At 42.2% G+C, this 21244-nt stretch overlaps 1 protein-coding gene across 7 annotated transcripts in view; it reads right to left on the bottom strand.

The window, feature by feature from the left end:
• LOC106826678 (scavenger receptor cysteine-rich domain-containing protein DMBT1-like) overlaps nt 1-21244 on the bottom strand; it is a 117305-nt gene that overhangs the window by 80153 nt on the left and 15908 nt on the right. For all 7 annotated transcript variants that reach the window (XM_070481547.1, XM_070481551.1, XM_070481544.1 and 4 more), the window contains exons 3-15: nt 20425-20454; nt 19620-19649; nt 18742-19056; nt 17313-17339; nt 16820-16852; nt 13560-13589; nt 11911-11973; nt 9346-9399; nt 9037-9102; nt 7466-7783; nt 6114-6323; nt 3603-3656; nt 832-903 (exon numbers count right to left, since the gene is read on the bottom strand). In XM_070481547.1, coding sequence (XP_070337648.1) covers nt 832-903; nt 3603-3656; nt 6114-6323; nt 7466-7783; nt 9037-9102; nt 9346-9399; nt 11911-11973; nt 13560-13589; nt 16820-16852; nt 17313-17339; nt 18742-19056; nt 19620-19649; nt 20425-20454 — 1302 coding nt within the window. The remainder of the gene's footprint in view (nt 1-831; nt 904-3602; nt 3657-6113; nt 6324-7465; nt 7784-9036; nt 9103-9345; nt 9400-11910; nt 11974-13559; nt 13590-16819; nt 16853-17312; nt 17340-18741; nt 19057-19619; nt 19650-20424; nt 20455-21244) is intronic.

The raw sequence follows: 21244 nt of genomic DNA on the forward strand, positions 1-21244 counted from the left end.
CGACGAATGGACTTTTCAGGTTCTCCCTGGTGTTTGGCAAGTTTATCTAGACTATGCTTATCTAAGCTATGTGAGACATATGCAGCATCTTTGAGCAGCTCCTGTTTCTCATTTTGCGCCATAAAACATCAATCCAAACAACCTTACTGCCATATCATTATGGAGTCAATTGGGCCAAATCAGTGTTTAAAATGTTAAATAGGAATTAACCCAGCAAACTGGTTTTTGAGCGTGGAGAACCAATTTGTGGTTTCATTTTTTAGTTGGTGCTGATAGAGCTGGCCTCAGTCTTCAACCACAACCCTCAGGCTGCTGTTGGAGGAGATGGAGGCTCCGCACAGGTCGGATGCAGGAGGAACGGTGCCCACACTGGGTGCCTCAGCACTAGGCGCTCTGCTGACTTCCTCAATCTTGTGGGCTTTACAAGCATCAACTTGAGGTTAGCTGGGCCCACCGCTAGCATCTGATAGGTGGGGTAATATGCTGGGGCATCATCTACTTTTTATAATGCTTTTAACTTCTTTGGACCCTTTTCAAGTGGATTAAATAACAATGGATTCAACTCCTGAATCAGTGGGATACAATTTGGATTTCCCGGCAATAACCACTGACAGACACGGAAAGGAAACATCAAGAATTTCAGGTGCTGGATAAGCATCCCGTTTTGAAAGACTTCTTGCCCCTTTTGTTCTTCTCAACAGTCCTTGCACAGTAAAGAGCATGTGGGTAGCTCTGCGATCCTTAAGTATCCGTACCACAGTATTGACTGAGACGGTGTCTTCTAAGGGTGAAAAGAACCAAAAACAACCGTAGCAAGCACAGATGGCTTACCTGTGAGTGTGTACAGTGAGAAGGTGGCTTCGGGCCCTGGGGTGTGGGAGGGGGCTTGTGGACTGTCACGACCTGAGGGTTGAAAGACATAAGCATGACTTATTATAAAGGGATAATTCAATAAATTGCTTAATGACTGGTGTGAACGTAGGCTGAAAATGCCTGAAGGGGCCCAAAAGCAGCAACATCCTGGGAGATGACAGTCCCTCACCTGTGCAAGTGATGCCAGCATCCTCCAGGTGCCCGCAGTTGTGCCCAGCCTCGCCCCTGTGCAAACACTGCCCCAAGTGACTCTCACTGCCTGCACACTGCACGTCATCCAGCACAATCTTCCCTGAGCCTGCCCCAAAGTGGGCCCCTGTGGGAGCGGCCACAGCCTGGCCACACTGCAGCTGACGGCACACGACGGTGGCCTCAGCCAGTTCCCAGAGGTCATCGCACACGGTCCCCCACGTGCCCTGGATGAGAACCTCCATGCGGCCTGAGCACCTCCCGGTGCCATTCACCAGCCTCACGGCCATCCAGGCTCCTGGGAAGGACAAGGCGGAGAGACGCTTGGGGGCTGGCCCTCCCATCTCTGGAAGGTTTCTTCATCCCTTTAAATCCCTAGGTGGTCATATCCCCAGTTTACAAACATGCACAATCACACAGTCCTCATGCACCCCACACTAAGAACAGCCAGAATGATCTTCAATTTCAAATCCCTTGAGTGAGACTTTGCTATATCCCCCCTTCCAAAAGGTGAAACTCTTTTTCCAGCATTTCCAGAAATTTCCAAAATTCCTAAGTTCTCCTGACAAGACCATTTTATCTCTATGTTATTCCTCTTGCCACAGACAGGGATAGAAATATGAGATGTCAATATAGACAATGAGATAGGAAACTAGACTATCCATAGGCAGATCACAGCTAAATAGACCCCTTGTCCTCCAGACTACATTAGCTTTAGAGCAACTTGGTCCCTTTGGCCCCATAAATTCTCCGTTATGACTTTACCATGTAAAGGAAACTGAGCACAAGAATTAACATTTGTTTTTTGTAAGTTAAGTGCCAGAGCCTCAAAGAGCCACTAACTTAAAAGTTTCTGTCTTAATCTTTACAGCAATCCCATGTGGTAGGGGATGGGTTTCCATTTCACAGATGAAGAAATTGAGATTCAGAAAAGTGAAGAAAATTGCTCTAAATCTCACAGCTTGTCAGAGGGCTATGCCCCCCCTTAACTCTCCCTGTGGTTTCCCTCCAGCTTGGAGAAATGCCTCTCTCCACACTATCCATCAGCCCTTAATTTCTCAGGAACCGCTTCCAGTACCTGCAGGAGGAGGTGTCAAGACCTCAGGGGGTGTGGTCAGCGAAGGCTCTGAGAAGCCGTCAGCTAGAAGGAACAACAAAGCTAGGTCACCGCCAGCCGGTAGGGTGGAAAGAGCAAAGTGGGCACACTGCTGGAAGAACTCTGTAAGAGCGTTCTGAAGCTTTTTGTTCTCTTTCAAGTCCTCCAAATGAATCACCATCTCCATTATCAAACAAGATTGTCTAGCTTTTAACCCATCACTTATACATTCCTGATAAACTCGTCCTTGAATCTGTGGCTCAGTAGAAATAAATCTTTAAAAAATAGAAGACAAACTTCAGAACATTGTACTTAAGGACACCTACAGAAAATAAAAGCAGCCTCTAAAATCAATAATGCTGTGTGCCATCATTCAGTAACAAATTTTTATCCAATGCAAAGAAAGTGAGACAGAGTGCCTGCATTTAAAAGGCTCATAACTCAGTCAGAAGCTAGAATAAGTGTTCAAGTAACTGTAATGTGAGGTGGACTGGGAGGGATGTGAACAGAAAAGATACCGATAGAGAGGATACGTCTTCTTGTGGAGACCAGGGAAGCTCCCCGGAGAAACGGAGCATTAAAGCCATGGCAGGACTTCAGCAGGTGAAGGAGGAGGGGGGAGGGCTTGTCTCAGGCAGCGCAGGCACTGGAGGGCAGCAACCTCCAATTTAGATATTCAGGAAGATGAGGTAACATGTATTTCCATTTGATTAGAATATTGTGGTAGCATATGCATTAATTCCAAATACCCAGATTCCACATTTTCCTTACTTATATAATGCAGAAAACTTCCTAAGAAATGGTACGTGAAGAAAAAGGGGTTTGGGTCAAGTGTATTTCATAAGCATGGGATCCTATGACTTCTAGTGGGGATGTATAGGGTTAATTGTATATCAAAGTCTCCTAGACATCCTGTGGTAAAGAAACCTGTTTAATTTGTTTAATGTAATGTTTCCTAAATTCACAGGACCATAGAACTTGTGTGTGTCTGTGTATGTGTGTGCATGTGTGCAATGCATTATTTTTTTTTTGGTGAGGAAGATTGTCCCTGAGCTAACATCTGTGCAAATCTTGCTCTATTTTGTATGTGGGACACCACCACAGCATGGCTTGATGAGTGCTGTGTAGGTCTGTGTCCAGGATCTGAACCTGCAAAGCCCAGGCCACCAAAGCAGAGCTCGCAAACTTAACCACCACCTTACAAGGCCAGCCCCTGCAATGCATCTTAACATCTTGCTGAAGTAGTGGTTCGGGGAGCATATTCTCGGACACATCTTTAGCTACCTCAACGATCTTGGTAGGGGCTGAAGACTCCCAGCAATGTTTGCTATGAAATTTCCATTTTTGTGCTTATTTCTAGAAATATGAAGCAACTTGTAAACCTGAATAAATATATAGGATATAAGGTTTCAATGTAAACTCAAAAAAGCTCATTTTTACGTACCCACTGGTGTTTGCTCCTCCCCAGTGGTGATAGGTGCGATTGTTATTTCAGCAGCTACAGTGAAAAGAAAACATCAATTAGTGATGAAAAGCACCTCCAAGAAACGAAACTAAAGCTGAGTAAGGAGAAAGCTATGGGGTACGCCAAACCAATTTCTAGCGTCTCTTTGTGAAATACAAGAGGCCAGTTCTAAAGAGCTTAGTGAATTTCCAGCCTAAACACATGATTGTTCTAATCTGGGATCCAGTTCTCATTCCACCACATACTACAAAAGGACATCGGTTTCCTGATCTGTAAAATCAGATCTGATATGAATAGGAAAGAAGGTTATAAAATGAGAAGTGAATAAACTAAAAGAATTATCATAATATCCCCAATTCAATAAATACTTCCTTATTTTGGGGAAAAGCTTGACTCACCAGCCACAAAAACATTGAAATAGAAAAATTTAAAAAAACCTTTACAATAGTATCAAGAACCATCAAATTCTTATGGATAAGTCTGATAAATATGTGCAAAATTTGTACACAGAAAAATACAAAATATTTGTGTGATAAAGACATAAGTAAATGAAGAGATATGCTGTGTTGATGGATCAGAAAACTCAGTATTGTTAAGATATCAATTTTCCTCAAATTTATATATAGACTCAATACAATCCAAATTAAAAATCTTGGCAGATATTTTTCTGCAGAAATTGATGTTAATTCTAAAATTTTATATGAAACGCAAAAAACCTAGGTTAGCAAAAACAATTTTGAAGAAGAAAAAAGAACAAAGTTGGAGCACTCACACTGCCTGATTTCAAGACTTACTCTAAAGCTACAGCAATCAAGACACTGAGGGGGCATGAGAATAATATGGCGTCACATAGATCAGTGGAACAAGAGAGGGAGTCTAGAGATAGACTCATGTATTAATGGTTATTTTATTTTTGACAAAAGTGCCAAAGTATTTCAATAGAGTTAGGAGAGGCTTTTCAACAAATGGTGTTGGAATGATTAGCCAACTATATGGAAAAATATATAACCTTTGAGCCATACTTTAAACTAAATTAAAAAACCAATCAAAATGGATTATAAAGCTAAATGAAAAACCTAAAACTATGAAACTTCTAGAAGAAAACAGGAGAAAATCTGTGAGACCCTGGTTAAGTGAAGATTTCTTAGATAAAACACAAGAGCAAAATTCAGTAAAGAAAAAAAATCTTGGTAAATTGGACTTTGTTAAAATGAAACAATTCTGCTCTTCAAAAAACACTGTTAAAAAATGGAAAGTGAGGTCATAGACTGAGAGAAAATATTTGCAAAACATGTGTCTGAGAAAATACTTATATCCAGAATAAAGACCAGTCTTACAACAAATAAGACAAACTATCCAGTTTAAAAAACAGGATAAAAGATTTGAACAGATGCTTCAGTGAAGAAGAGATGCAAATAAGCACATGAAAATGTGCTCAGTATCTTTAGTCAATAGGGAAAGGCAAATTAAAACCACAAAGAGATATCACTTTCTTATTACAGTGGAGAGACGATAATGACCAGACAAAAAAATAGAAAACCCAAAGTGTTGACAAGGATGTGGAGCAACTGTAACTCTCATACGTTGCTGGTGGGAATGCAAAATGGTACAGCCATCTTGGAAAATAGTTTGCAATCTGTGTGTGAATATTTTCAGCAGCTTAGTAGATAACAGTCAAAAATTGGAAACAATATCTATCAAGTGTTAAAACGACAAACAAATTTTGGTATATCCATACAGCAGAATACTACTCAACAATAAAGAAGAATGAATGCCTGATACATGGAACTCCATGGATGAAACTCAAAAGTATTATTCTAAGTAAAGAAACTCAACACAAAATGCTACATATTGTTGGATTCCATTATATAATATTCCAGAAAAGACAAACCTATAGGGACAGAAATCCTACTGGTGGTTGCCAGGATTTGGGGATCAGGAGAAGGGGTCGACTACAAAGGGGCACAAGGGAACTCTTTAAGGTAATGGAAATGCTATATATCTTGATGGTGGTGAGGTTTACACACCTGTAACCATTTATCAAAATTCTTTGAACTACATGGTGATTTTTCCTGTAGGTAAATTATATCTCAATAAGACAAACTTTTTAAAAAAAGGGTAACTCTGACTGCATGTAAACAATGGACTAGAATATTGGGGGCCTGTAAGCAGGGAAACCAGTCAGGAGAATTCTGTGTTCTTCCAGACAGGAAGAGGTGATGAGGATTTGGAACAGGACAATGGCTGTCAGATGAAGAGGAGGCCTTGAATGCAGCTTCAGCCTCCCAACTATAAATGGAAAAGTCTTCCTCCACAGAGACCTGTTTATTCACATATTTAAAAATACCAGATATCCAGATTTTTGCAGATATCTTAATAATTTACTTAATATTCTTGTTTGGATGTTTAGCTTTGTATATACACAATCATAAAAATACATAAGCTAAAAACAACCAGGGAAGTGATTCATGAATACAAAGTTCAACTTACTAGATAGATTAGTTTCTGGTGATAATGCTGATGGTGGTGGTGTTGGTAGCAACGATGCTGATAATGATGACATGGATGATGATGACAATGGTGATGATGATGGCAATGGTGATGGCGATGATGATGACAGCAATGATGAAGATGATAATGGCAAAGATGATGATAATGATGAGGATGATAATGGTGATGAAGATGATGATAATTCCACTTCTATTTATCAAGATAAGAAAGATTCCTTCTTTGTTTTATGTTAAGACAGAAGTTCTCAAAGTGTGGTCCCCAGACCAGCAGCACAAGCATCCTGGACTTGTTGGGAATGCAAAATTTCCCACCCCATCCTAGGCCTACTGAATGAGAAACTCTAAGGGTGTGACCCAGTAATGTGTGTTTTAACAAGCCCTCTGGGTAATTTCGATGCACAGTAAATTTCAGAAACCACTGCTTTAGGATAGAAAAGAAATGATTGAAATGGTCGCATGATTTTCCCTAACGGCAGAGGTACTCTAAACTCACATAAGCATAAATTTTCAACTGCTGTCATTTCTTTGCCTGTTGGAAGGCTCAGTCCCCACAGACTCCAGAGGGATGATTTTCTCATCGAATCACTCTGGAAAGTAAATGGCAATTTTCTCTCAAATAAGTGATTCATGATGACTGATGGGTGTGGTCATAGAAAACTATATTCTAAAGTCAATGACTATTAATTACAGGCCTTCAAGGGCTGTATCTTGTCTGCAGCTGCCTGGTAATTTAGTTCTGATTTGGGAGGATTCCTGCACCCAGTGATCGGATAGTTAGCTAATTCCTAAACTCCCTCTTTGCCGATGTTGCCGGTCAGTGTTCAGCTCTCCACCAAGCTGCGCTAAATGGTGTCTTGGATCTACCCTGGGGCAGCTGCACGGAAGAGGGGCCGTTCAGGCCAAGATTGGCAGGTTTCATGGAGAAGGAGAGCATGAGCACATGAGAGCTAGGTCAGCATTATGTATCTGTGCTGCAAGTTTCATCTGTTAGGGTGGGTTGAACTATAGACTGGGAAAACCTTTTGGGTTTCAAGCAACATGGATCAATTAAACTAGCCTCTGTAAACTGCTTAAAGCTTGATTTAACAGGGTCATTTTCATTCTATTTCTACCACACAGAATAGTAGCCAGACAGAACTGGAAGTGAGTAGAATGAATAGGAATAGCCCAAATCAGTCTTACCTGGAGGGGAGGGGTTTACCGTAAGAGCACCTGTTAGTGTGGAGAGAGGAAACCGTCAGCCCTCACAGGAGGAGGCCACTGGCTCACTCCTCATTTTCTGTAATGACCCATTCTGTCCATGAGTCATCAAGAATGCAAAAGACCCCTCACCTGAGCAGATGACTCCAGCATCCTCCTCGTGACCACAGTTGTGAGTGAACCAGGTGTCGTGGGCACACAGGGCCAGGTGGCTCTCCTCTCCACTGCAGTGCACATTGTCCAGGAGAATCTTTCCAAAGCCTGGGCCGAAGTGGGCGCCCAGGGGGGCAGACACTGCCTGGCCGCACCCAAGCTGCCTGCATACGACGTGCGCCTCCTCCAGACTCCAGCCGTCGTCACACACCGACCCCCAGGTGCCCTGGTAGGAAACTTCCACCCGTCCAGAGCATCTTCCAGTGCCATTTACCAGCCTCAGCTCTGGCCAGTCTTCTGTGGAAACAAAAATAAATGTATGTTTTTGAAACTTACCTATTGAACTCGCTCTGTTTGCCTGGAAATCTTTTGATTCCTCCACATGTAGAAGAGTATTGTAGGAAAAAATTGCTAATAATTACACATGTGATGTGCTCTTTATTAGTCACTCAACAAAGCAGATTAGATTGTAGAATATGTATTTCTCATGCATTGGTGCTTTAGGACTTGACATCAGCAGAGCGGACATGAAAAATTGATGTATTCTGTCAGTGGAGAAATGCATAAATTAAATGGCTTATTAAAAAATGTAACACTACAACAGTTAAAAGCAGTGAAACGTATATATATGTATTTATATAAATGTGGATGAACCTCAAAAATGTAACATTAAGTAAAGAATAAAAGATACTGAGTGGTATATAGGCACTAATATAATTTGTGTGAAAGAGCAACGTAAAATAACATCTACAGAGATCACTTCATATTTGTAAAAATATTAAAAGTGAACTATAAAGATATTCACAAAATTCAAGAGTGTGCTTGTCTCTGAGGAAGAACGAGAGAACAGAGACTGAGATTGGGAAAATTAGGGAACTTCAAATTTATCTACAATGTTTTATTCCTTTTATTTTTCCAAAGATTGGCACCTGAGCTAACATCTGTTGCCAATCTTCTTTTTTTTCCCCTTCCTTCTTCTTCTCTCCAAAGCCCCCCAGTACATAGTTGTATATTCTAGTTGTGGGTCCTTCTAGTTGTGGTATGTGGGATGCTGCCTCAGCATGGCTTGATGAGTGGTGCCATGTCCGCGCCCAGGATCCAAATCAGCGAAACCCTGGGCCGCTGAAGCGGAGCGCATGAACTTAACCACGCGGCCACGGGGCCGGCCCCTATAATATTTTATTTCTTGATAAGGCTGGAAAACCAATGCAACGAAGTGTAAGCGTCAGTCATGTCTAAGTAAAGGAGACATGGTTATTTGCTTCCTCATTCTCCATATTTTCTGAACTTTGAAGAGTTTCTCTGGAAACAGGAAAGTGAGGATGTCATGTGCCATCATGTCTGGCACATGTGCCATGTGTCATGTCTGGGGGCCCAGCCAATCAGCCCCAGTCCTGGAGGCTGGGTCCCTTCTTCCTCTCCCTAAGGCCTTTCCCCAGGCACCTCCGAGGCCTCCAACTGTGCAGCTCCCTTGGGTCCCTCCCTGGTTGTGACCATCCCCCGTGGAGTTTGCAAGAGCAATGGCTCATCCTGAGAGGAACGCTGCTGACCTGATGGGCTGGGCCAAGGAACACTGGCTCTGCGACTCGAAGACAGTGAGTCAATCACAGGGACAGCTAGAACAACAAGGAAATGGTGGTTAGGACTGAAGCTTCTCTTCCTGAGACAGACACAAGGACATAGCAGAAACGGACTCAACTAGCAGCTGGTGAAGGGCCATCCCTCCATCCCTTGGAAGGGAATTTCCCCTGACCCTGAGGTTCGACTCATCCTTCCTATGGGCTTAAAATGCTGGAAGTGGCATATGCAATGTAACACACCCATTTTTTGTCATCTTAACTCATAGCTCACTGACCTACCTGATGCTAAGGTTGGGTGGTTAACGTCTTCCAGGATGGTGGAAGTTGAGAGGGCTGTTTGGAAAACAACAATACAAGGAAAATGACTCTTGATATTTATACTGAATGGAAAGAGAAAGACTATTTTCTTCTGCTTTACATTTCCAGGAGAAGAATTCAATTAGCTTTATACAAGCTCATCCAACATAGAGAATTTTAAAAGCAACCAGCATCCTTGTAAACATTATGCCAGGCACAAAAGGCTACATACTGTATGACTCCATTTGTGTGAAATATCCAGAAGAGGTAAATCGATAGAGATAGAAAGCAAGTTGGTGATTACCAGGTGCTGGGGGTAGCAATTGTGACAAAATGGCCATGGCTACTAGCGAAGAGCAGAAATACTGTACCCTCTTCACCCAGCTCATCAGTCATGCAGCAGAATTCCCTCTTCCTTGAAGAGCGCTCCTTCACAGGACTCACCTCAAGGCACAGAAGAAGCCTACACTCACTTTACACAGCTGTGCACCGCGCTGTCACCTAAGGGCTTTCCACTAACTCCCCGATTTAATCCGCACAATAGTTCCTTGAAATACGTAGCTATTATCCCCGTTTTTCAGATAAGGAAACTGAAGCACAAAGAGGTAAAAAAGCCTAGTGAGCGTCACACAGCCAGGAGGAGAGACTGGCTCCAAACCCAGCAGTCCAGCAGTTGGCTCTGAACATTGTACTAAGTAAATGGACTATGCCACACAGGTTTCAAAAGAATCCTTAGTCCTTTAGACATGAGATCTAAGAATTTAATGTGTTCACTCTCTCTTTTGTTAACACTTGGAAGTGGACATAAAGGTGCAAACTTGGATCAGCTGAGTGGTATACATTTATTCAAGCTTTTACTTACTTACTCATTTAACAAGCATTGAATGCCCATCAGACAGCAGACAGTGTTCTCAAGACTCTGTGTGTGTGTGTGTCATGTGGTTGGGGACAATGTCAAAGATGATAACAATATGGATTCTGCTCCCAGAAGCTGACAATGTCACTAGAGAAACAAGTAGATACACACAGAATTGTTCAGGAAAGGGATAAGAGCAAAAAGTCAGGACAGATGACGAGCTGTGCAAATCTAGCCAAGGGAACCACCCTGCCAGCTTGGGATGGGGAGGACTGGACAAGGAGTTCTGGGGGACTGAGGCTGGGGTCTCAGGGGGCACCCTAAAGGCAATGGACATGTGGGTTTGGGAGAAGTAAGTGCAAGAGTGAGAAAACAAATGCAGGCCTGGCTCAGAGATTAGCCCATCCTTTTACTCCAAGTGCCCATCATGTCAAATGGATCCTCATAGTTTCTGAATAGGCAACACGCCTAGTCAGTCTTTTTAGTAGTTTGTAGGATTTTAATGTGGTTTTGAGAGTTAAAAGAGTTCAGAGATTAAACTCTAGGGCTCCGAGGTCAGATTGTGTTACCATTCCATCAACTTTGGGGACAATATTTAACCTATTTGAGCATGAGTTTCCCCATTTAGAAAATGGGGATTATGGAAGTTCCCTCATCCGGCTGTTGGGAAGATTAGATAAGAAAGTCCTCATAGGGCAGTCAGCATGGGGTTGACACTGCATAAGGCAGTGCTGTCCAAAAAAACAAAGTGTGAGCTACATACGTAATCTTAAATTTTCTGGTAACCACATTTCAAAAAGCGAAAAGAAACAGGTAAAGTTAATTTCAATCATATATCTTATTTAATCCAATATAACCAAAATATTACTTCAGCAAGTAATCAATATGAAAAATGTTAATGAGAGCAATTCTACATTCTTTTTATTTCAGCAAGTCTTTGAAAGATCTAGTGTGTATTTGACACGCACGGCAGGTCACAGTTCTGCTGAGCCACATTTCACGTACTCGGTAGCCACATGGACAGTGCAGGTATAAGGGCTTACTTAAGATTACCATCAGCATTGTCAGCATATGAATTATACGGTGGTATGATTGAAATGTCAGCAGTTACAGATGATGAAGGAGTGGAGTTGGCATCAACTGGCATGATGATAAAATGAAATGGCCTGTATTGGTGATCACTGCTCACCACGACATAAGAAGAGGTGTCCCATTTCTGTGTGACTCACTGGTATAGGAAAAGAAGTCTCTCCAGGTTGGACACTTCTCAGACATTAGGCCAGATGCTCTAGTTTATTTCTTAAATTCAAAAGATGTGAGGTGACCCTTTTAGTAATCTCTCTCTCTTTCTCTAACACACCGCACACAAAGATGCACAAAGACACACAAAGACACATCCACACCCTACCTCTTTTCCTCTTACTGTTTATCTTTGTGAAAACATGTGACATGAGGAGCCTTGTGTTACGATGTTCTTTAACAATAAAATCTTAGATAACCAAACATAGAGTGAAGCTGGACAGTGTGAAACCCAGGCCACCTCAGGGTTCTCTTGCCCCTTTCTCCTCAAATCATTCAATCTCAAATGGAACACTGGAGGTTTCTAGAGATGGTGGCAGAACCATATCACGACACCGCAACTTAGGAGCTATGATAAATCTGGTAACGGCGATGGTGGGGGGTGGTCCTACCTGATGTTGTTGGATGTGTTGCAGTTACAGAAGAGAGCTGAGTTGAGACAGCAGCAGGTAGAACTGTCATAGAGAAACACTTGTCAACAGTAAGTAACTTCTCACAATGACTTGAGAGAAAAGTGACCAGCCAGGGCCTCCGTGTGATTTCATAAAATGTAGTTTTGCCTCAGCTCTGAAGTGACCACTGCTTAAGTGATGGAAATGTGAAATCACTTCTGGTCCTCAATCCTGTTAGGCTCGACCATCCCCATCCTCCCTCTCCCAGACTCAATGTCCAAGTGCAGGTATTTGGTGTTTTGTGACAATAATTGTGTGTTTTGGGTCTTAATAGTGTCTGTAAGAATTGGCTTGGTGGTCTGGACCATCAAGACCCCCCGGTACTTTTATTCACTAGCTCTACTCGTTTCATTCCTCAGTCAGTTTTATCACAGACATGTCTCTCTGTCATAGGTGTTGCCCTAGCATGAAACCTCTCCACAGATCCAGAGTCTCCCACATTCTCTCCTGGCTCCAGACCTGACTCCACACTGTATCTGACCCTGAGAATGACTTCCCGTATTCATAAGGAACACTGACAGAAGAAACAACAGAGTGTGGACAACCATTGCTTATCTCTGTATTGACTTGGGTAGATGCTACCCCTCTCTTATCACACTTTCTTCCCTCCCCTTGCTGTTTGGGTCACTATATTTCAAGGTACATCCTGAGTGATATGTCCATTTCTGCGCCACTGAGCAGTAGCAACCACAGAATTGTATTTAATTATGTGGGAGGCAGAACATTGGCTGCTCACAGATGTCCATGTCCTAACCCCTGGGACCTGTGAGTATGTCAGGTTGCATGGCAAAGGAGAGTTGAGGCAGCAGATGGAGTTAAGGTTGCTAATCAGCTGCCTTAAAATAGGGACCTTATCCTGGATTATCCGGGGGGGCCCAATGTCATCACAAACACTCTTAAAAGTGAAACAGAAGGCGGAAGAAGAGAGTCAAAGAGAAACTTGAAGACACTACACTGTTAGCTTTAGAGGAATGAGGCCATGAGCCAAGGAATGCAGGCAACCTCTGGAAGTTGGAAAAGGCAAGGAACTGGATCCTCTTCTAGAGCCTCTGGAATGGACGTCACCTGGCTGACACCTTGATTTTGGCTCAGTGAGCCCATTTTGGACTTCTGAGCTTTAGAGCTATAAGATAAATTTGTGTTGTTTAAGCCACTAAGTTTATGGCAATTTGTTACAGCAACAATAGGAAACTCACACAATAAACAAATATTACATGTGATCAAATGATGCTTCTTCCGGAGCAAATCTGAAACACGTCAGTTATGAAAATGGAGAGATATTGGATACTCTCGGAGCAGTTTCTAAAATGAAGCTTAAAAACAATTATAAAACCGCTATGTTCAAAACGGTTTCCAGTATTTTTAAAATGGCATTGTTATCTCATTCTTTTTTTTTTTTTTAGAAGTTAGTGAATCTACTGGAGCAACACCCTGAAAATCAGGTCCCTGCAAACTCAGTAATAAGGGGTGGGTTATAATGAGTCACTCAAAAATAACTCAAAAGCCACTCTTTCATTTATTTCTATCCTGTATCTGGATGGGTAACCAGAAATGCCCCAAGAGAAAACAGCACAAAAACGTTCTCTTACCTGATAGTATGGTTGCTGAATTTCCATCACCTATTGGTACAAATACAGTGAAATATTTCTTACTCAATTAAATTGAATAACTTTTACCTTACCTGCTTACTGATTTTCAACAAATCTTTAATATGACAGTTCAAAAATATTCATATTCATGCAAAATCCAGTGAACTCCCATCGGAATACAGTCCCTTGTACATAATGGGCTCTCACAAGTGTTTGCTGATTTGATTGTTTTCAGGAGACTCTAGAGGCAACAGCTTTAACCCATGATACTAGCTTTTCAGAATGACAACACACTGACAGCAAGCCAGTCACCACAGGAACTCCAGGCCACCTGCCTGTCCAGGGCAGTGGTCCCCAACTGGGACCAAAGTTGGATGACCACATCTGAACTGCTTTCTCGGTTCATGTCCCCCTCAGGGCCCGGATCATACATTCCTCCTGGACCCTTGGTGAATATTTCTGTTAATCTTTTATATATATTTTTTCTCTGCTATAGGTTTCAAATGACTGACTGTAAAATCCACATATCTGCATAGCAAGACCAGAAAAGTAGAAATATAAGACCAATGACTATATGGATGAAAGGGAAATGAGTAGAAAAACAACCAACCAACAAACAAAACCCTTAGCTAATTATTAGAACTGATCATTCAATCAAACTCTGACCTTCCTGGAATTTGAAGGGGGATGGAAATCATGATGCATAACGGAATTCTCATTGCCTGATAAGTGGTATCTTCCTAAAAGATGTTATTGCCTTTGTGTGAGGACCGCTGAGCATTTTAATAACCAATACATGGTCTTCAATAGCAATTTTATAGGAAAGGCAGAATGCTAGCACGTGTCTATTTTTTTTTTCGTTCAGTAAGTATTTATTTAGAACCTCCTGTGTACCAGGAAATGTCCCTGGCTCTAGGATAAACAAGATTGCCAAGTTTCTGCTCTCACCAAACTTACATTCTGGGGAGTAGGGTGAGGAGGACAGAAGACGAACAGGTGCAAAAAGAAAAATACAAAGACCAACTCAGATGGTGGAAATACTATGAAGAGATAAACAACAGGTTGATAAAATAGAACGTGACTGAGAGGGTGTCTATTTTGGATTGTGTGTTCAAGGAGATCCTCCCTGGAGGAGTGACATTTTAGCTACTTGATTACAAGGAGTCAGCTGAGGAAAAATCTGGGAGAAGAACATTCCAGACAGAGACAGGAGCCAGTGCAAAGGCCCTAAAGTGGGAATTACCGTGTCAGTTTCAAGGGATGGAAAAAAGCCAGGGAGCGCCATGCAAGATGAGGTGTTTTCTCAGTGGTCAGAAACACAGATGAGAATTAGATCATGTGGGGTCTCATAGGTCATGGTAAAAGATCTGGATATTATTCCAGACAATAGGAAGTCTTTGGAGGGTTTCGAGTAAAGGGGAATGGTTTGATTTATGACTTTCTAGTCTGTTCTAGTTTCTGAAACAAGAATGGATCGTGTGTGTGTTGGGAAAAGAAAGAAAGGAGATAAAAGACTGCTTAGAAAATTGTTGCCATATCAGGTTGAAAGATGGTGGGGCTTCGGGTGATAGCAGTGACAGAGGAGTTGGGAGATGCTAACGGGCTTAGTATATCTTTCGGAAGCAGAGCGAGGGAATTTTCTGACACGTTAGTTGCAGAGTGAGGGAAAGGGAGGAGTAGGGATGGCTCTAAAGACTTCAGGTTTGAGAAACTACTGAATAGGAAGAATATGTCCATTTTTAACACCAGCTCTCCATAAAAGCCAAGCAAGATATCATAATAGCTAACAGACCAGCAGCTATACCTTTTGCTAACTTATGGCCTTGGACAAGTTGATTAACTTTTCTACGTCTGTGTTTTATCATCAGTAAAATGGGAATTATAATGGTACCTACTTCATAGGTTGTTGTGAAAGTTAAATAATCATGCCTGCAAAGTGATTAGAATTAATTAACTCCTTAGAGCAAGGATGAGAAAACTAAAGCCTGTGGTTCAAATCCAGCCCAGTACCCGTTTGTAAATAAAGCTTTATTGGAACACAGCATGCCTATCAGTTTACAAATTGTCTATGGCTGCTTTCGTGCTACAAGAGCAGAGCTGAGTAAATACAACAGCGATCCTTTCTTCCACAAAGCCTAAAATATTTACTATCTGACCCTTTACAGAAAAGATTTGCTGACCCCTGAGTCAGAGAATTAAATAACAATACCTATGCAGGTAAAGGTCTTAGAACACCGTCTGGAACATCATTAATGATGCGGGGTCGGTGAGCCGAGGATTCGAAAGAAAGATTTCTTAGACTCTCAAGATCTGGCAGTAGTGCTCTTTTATTTAGAGAATAGTGTGGAATAGCATGGGGACAGGACCCATGGGCAGTCAGAGCTTCTGCTGCCGCCGCTTCTGCTGCCCCCACTGGCATGGGGACAGGGCCCATGGGCAGGCAGAGCTGGTGCGTGGGGACAAGACCCACGGGCAGTCAGAGCTCCTGCTGCTGCCCCGAGTTGAGGGTTAGGGCTAATTTTATAAGGCATGCGTACGTGACTTATTTTTACTGGAGAAAAGAAAAGATGATGTAAAACGTCATTAAATGATTTCAGTGCAGATGGGGTCTGGTTATTGTGTGGTCATATAACTTTAGATACGAATCTAGCCATATAGATCAGCATGCAGGTGAGGATGCCCCGGGCTTCTCTCCCTGGGGCAGTCCTAATTCATACCATAAAAAAAGTCCACTGGGTCATATAGTTTGTCATGTAGGCCAGGTCACCTTGGACTTCTCTAGCTGGGGCAGCCTTAATCCACATCAATTAACACTCAATAAAAGTTGGCTCTTCTTGTCATTCCATGTACATGACCTCGTCTAACCCAAATGGAGCACTGTCAAGTCGGTGTTTTTATCTCCTTTTTAAAAAACATAGTAAGTGGCTTGCCCAAGGACACACTAAATAAATGGGAGAGACCGAACTTAAATCCAGACCTTCTGTTGCCAAACCCATCGCCTTTCCCTTACCCCAAACTTCACCTTGGCTAGTACACATGCCTGCCTTGAACATGTTTCCACTGAGTTTGCTAACTGAATAACTTAGCAGTTTCCTAGTACACCAAAAAATTGATAGTTCATGTACAAAATACATAATATGTTCTCCCCTCCAAATATGCCTCAGCAATTCCAACAAAGAAACTTATGGTTTTAAACCAAAAGGAAAATATGCACCAAACAAGTATGAACACTGCAAATTCAGCATGAAAATACTTCCTACCTTGGGGCATTGGCAGTGACTTCTCAACACTCTCTGCAGGGAGAGGAGTAGAGAATTCAGTGGCTTTAGGATGTCAAAGTATTCATTCACTTCAGCAGCCATACCGAACATTTATGTAAGTTATGCAAATAATTTACCAAGATTTTTCCTTAACGTGATGGTAGGAATAACACTTTTATTATTCCATTGGAATTCCATTGGAAAAATGAAAATATCAAGACTAGAGAATAACTTAAAACTCTCATGATTGAAATGAAAATAATGCTCACTCTTGTGGAAGGAAGAAAGTGGCCCAACTGCATTTTCAACGTAAGGGTAGGATCATCTTAATGGCCCAGGAATGTGGAAATGGCAAGTAATGACTGTCGAAATATGGCAGTCTGAACCCTCCTACTGTTTATTTTGTTTTTTCCTTTATGATTTACCTATTACCTGCCCAGGTAGCTCATAGAATGAAAAATGTCAGGTCGAGAAAACGAAAGCGTGAACTTACCCAACGCAGGCTTTAAGTACTCAGTGTCTGTTAATATGTGGGAGGAAAAAAAAGATAACTTTAGAAAAGTGCTATTGTCTAGACAAGCCTCAGTTCAAAATGAATCTTAAAATGAAAGAATATGACTCCCAGAAATAAAAATGTTGATTCTCCCTGCCTTAGTTCAGTTGACTTTAGTTAACCATCAGACGTGTAAATGTTTGTCAGTACAGGGTGTCTGCTAACACTTGTTCCATCCAGCTGTGGCTGTGCTATTTCTACCCTGCAGACTCTGTGACACCTCCTCATAGGAGGCACTGATACACACGAAACAGGTGGAACTCAGTGGCTTTACAGAATACACCGCTTTGATGGAATTCTAAACCAAAAACCCAACTAAAACAAAACAAAGTCAAATCAAAGGGAAAAAAAGAGAAACAAAAAATAAATGAAAACAAATCAACACACACACACACCAATATTTGAGCTGTTTGAAATGACTTTAAAAAATTATTAATTTCATTAATGTCACACGGATACAGTCTTTCTGGTTGAGTACAATTGGAATTTTTAGCAGGTGACCGAGTTCGCTGCTCCAGACCCACTAAATTATTTCCTTTATTTCTCGCTAGCGTACACATTTAAGTCCTTGACATTGGTTATGTGCTGAATATTAGTCATGTGTTTAGTGGAAATTCATTTGTATATCTAGACCAGTGGTTCTCAATAGGGGACAATTTACCTCCCCCTCTCCCCATAAGAGACATTTGACAATGACTGAAGACAGTGTTGGTTGTCACAGCTGGGGGCGTCATTCAGTGGCTAGAGGTCAGGGATACTGCTAAGCAGCCTATAATGCACAGGACAGTCCCCGCCCACAAAGAATTATGTGGCCCCAAATGTCAACAGTGCTGAGGTTGAGAAACCTTGGTTTAGAATGACCATGATAATTACAAATTGGTCAAAGATTTGTGATGAGCAATGCATGGCCTGGACTCACAATCAACAGGACAAAACTTAGTGCTATTCTAATTTATAAACTCCTTGTTTTTTCACCTCCATTAGACTACTAACTTTCGGGGGAAAAACTTTACCTCTTAGTTCCCCACAGAGTCCTGAAGAAACGTAGAATGCCCTCAGCAAGTGATTAGTGTCACTGTTGACTTACGTTGTCATTTCACCAGCCATTTTGAAATCTAGTCCTTCTAATAGAACCACCAATATTTTCCAACATTTTTCTCTGTATAAAATCCATTTCAACATCTTGTGGCTAGAAAATTCCCGAGCTCCACTTGAAGCTCTCAAATTACCAATGGCTCATTACTTTTGGCTCATACAAGTGGTCAGAGATGGTCTACGACAACGTAGGTGCAAGCATTGCTAATGGCATCAGTGGAGATGCCATGGAGATAATGAGATGTGCATTCTTGGAGGGAGAAATGACCCTTACCTGAGCAGATGACACTGGCATCTTCTCCGGGACCGCAGTTGTGGAGAGACCAGTCGGCATGAGGACACTGTCCCAGAAAACTCTCTCTTCCTGTACAGTCCACATCATCCAGCAGAAACTTGCCTTCACCATCGCCAAATTGGGCCTCAACGGGGGCTGCGAGGGCATGCCCACAGTTCAGCTGCCGGCACACCACATGGGCTTCGTTCATGTCCCAGTCGTCATCACAAACCCTGCCCCACCGGCCATGGTAGAAAACTTCCACACGTCCAGAACATCTGCCCGACCCGTTCACTAGTTGCAGTTGTGGCCAGTCTTTCAAAAATATAAAAATATTGCATGTCAGGAGAAGGAACATATTCTGCATCAACCCACTTGTTTAACCATTCAACAAATAGTTACTGAGCACACGCTGGGTCATAGTAGACAGCGCTGCGGATGCAGTGGTTCACAGAACAGACCAGGTCCTTGCAGCCACGGTGTTTAGAGTCCAGTTTGAGGAGACTGCAGGAGGCAGTCACATTAATCCAAAGTTAAGTTTAGATTTACTACTACGTAAGTGCGAAGATGAGAAGGAGCAGATGTTCATAATGTTTTGAGAGAGCATAATAAGGGTGGGGGTTCCAGGAAACGATGATGAGCCCAAGGCTTAGAAGATGAGTAGGAAGGAGCTGAGTAGACAAAAAAGGATGGGGAGGAGGGAGAGCCTTCCTCGTTGCATTGAAAAAAAGCAGAGGCTTATGAGTGAGGTGAGTGCTTAGAGATCCCCAGATGAAATCATTTCGCTTGGTGGTGTTTGTGTGGTTGGAGACCTACCCACCGTTGAGAAGCACATGACGCACCAAATCCCACCAAAAGAAGACAGAACTTTGACTCACCACCAGGAAATGGTGTTAGGATCTCAGTTTCTAAGAACAGAGAAAGAAATGAAGTGTCATTGCCATGCACAGTGCCATGCCAAGTTTACTGGGGAGTGTCGAATGTATGTGAAGGTCTCAGGACTAGACATCCAGCTAAGGGAGCGCTTTGGGGAATATATTCTGTAGTTTCTTTCTGATCAGTGGCAAGCGAGAAATTGATAGTGTATTTGGGCAACTCAGAGTCACCTACTCATTGTTCTTTTAAACTGGATTATTTGTGTGAAGGGTCAAGTGCCTATAGAAGTGTTTTCCTCTGATACTCATAAAGGGACTTCTAAGGAAGAGGGGTGTCGAAGGGCTCAGGTTAACGAGAAAGGGTGTACTTTTCTCCGTTCATCTCTGATTTGCTAAACAGTAATGCAGAGGGGCACGGTGCCCCAAGGCCACACACGAGGTCTGTCTAGATTCACCGGTGTTATTGGGGTGTCTGAAGTTAGGATCTTCTTTAGTCCAATTTTAGTTCAATTACATCTTTGAATGATAATTTATTAAATCATATTCATATCCTCACTCCATAATTTTCTAAAATACATTTGGGCAATAAGAGCAAAACAATTTGGGAAGAAATGTTTCCTGCATGGTTAAAGTGGGGAAGCTGCTTGTTTTTCTCTTTCATTTGTTGAGTCCTTTTGATTAAGTTCACTATTTGTCTCAGCCCCTCCCCCAACTCCCTCCAGCAATGAGTTATGTTGGTAAATACAATCAGAGGATTGGGGACATTTGGGGATGTTCTGGTAAAGATACGTTAAAGTGTGATTCTTACCAAAACTTCCTGAAGTTTCACGTTCATTTTCTATGAGAAAGAAAAGAAAGTTGAACATAACTTGACTCTATTAGAGATAATAAAAATTCTGGAATGCCCTGTACTTGCCGGAAGGGTCAGCTGTTGTCCCACTACTATGACTCCAGTGAAAAAAGTTCAGCCTGGAATGAGTCTTATATGTGGTTATTCCAAAAAGGAAGCTTGGAAGGAAAGACCTATTGGCTATTTTCAATATTCGTTGAAGTACAAACATCGTAGTCTAAACTCTGTGCTCAGGAATAGCCCAGTACATTTGACTTGGGTTGGTTTTTCTGTTTCTCAACCTGAGATTGGGGTTGGAGACACCTGCAGCATAAGCTGTGCATCTAAGGGACCAATGTTACCGGATGTTGAGTATTTAAAACATTGTTTTCACATAAAGATAAATATGGTTTTATTAAAATTGGAAGTAAAATTCCTTGTGTAGGATTTCAGAGAGTCTCTGTTTAAGGCAGGCAATCCTGGGCATTTGTTTGAGAAACAGCAGAACTGGTTACTCCATTAACATTTCTTCTCTCACGCAGATAGACAAGTACTTACTCATTTCCTCAGTTGACAGTCATTGACTTTCTTTGCACATCACCAGAGGGAAGAGCGCTTGAGGAAATGGAAGGAGGGCAGTGTGAGTTTTGATGACAGGGGGAAGGTGGGTCTGGAGGCTTTGGTTTAAATAAGTTCGGCAGCTCATCTAGGGGTTCTCTGTGTCTGGGGAGCTTGCCAGGGCTTGGGGCACAGGCGTGTGTTGGGGGGGCCTGAAGCAGGTAAGAAGGGTGAGGCTGCC

Source organism: Equus asinus, chromosome 2 (assembly GCF_041296235.1).
Source record: "Equus asinus isolate D_3611 breed Donkey chromosome 2, EquAss-T2T_v2, whole genome shotgun sequence".
NCBI classification, from domain to species: Eukaryota; Metazoa; Chordata; class Mammalia; order Perissodactyla; family Equidae; genus Equus; species Equus asinus.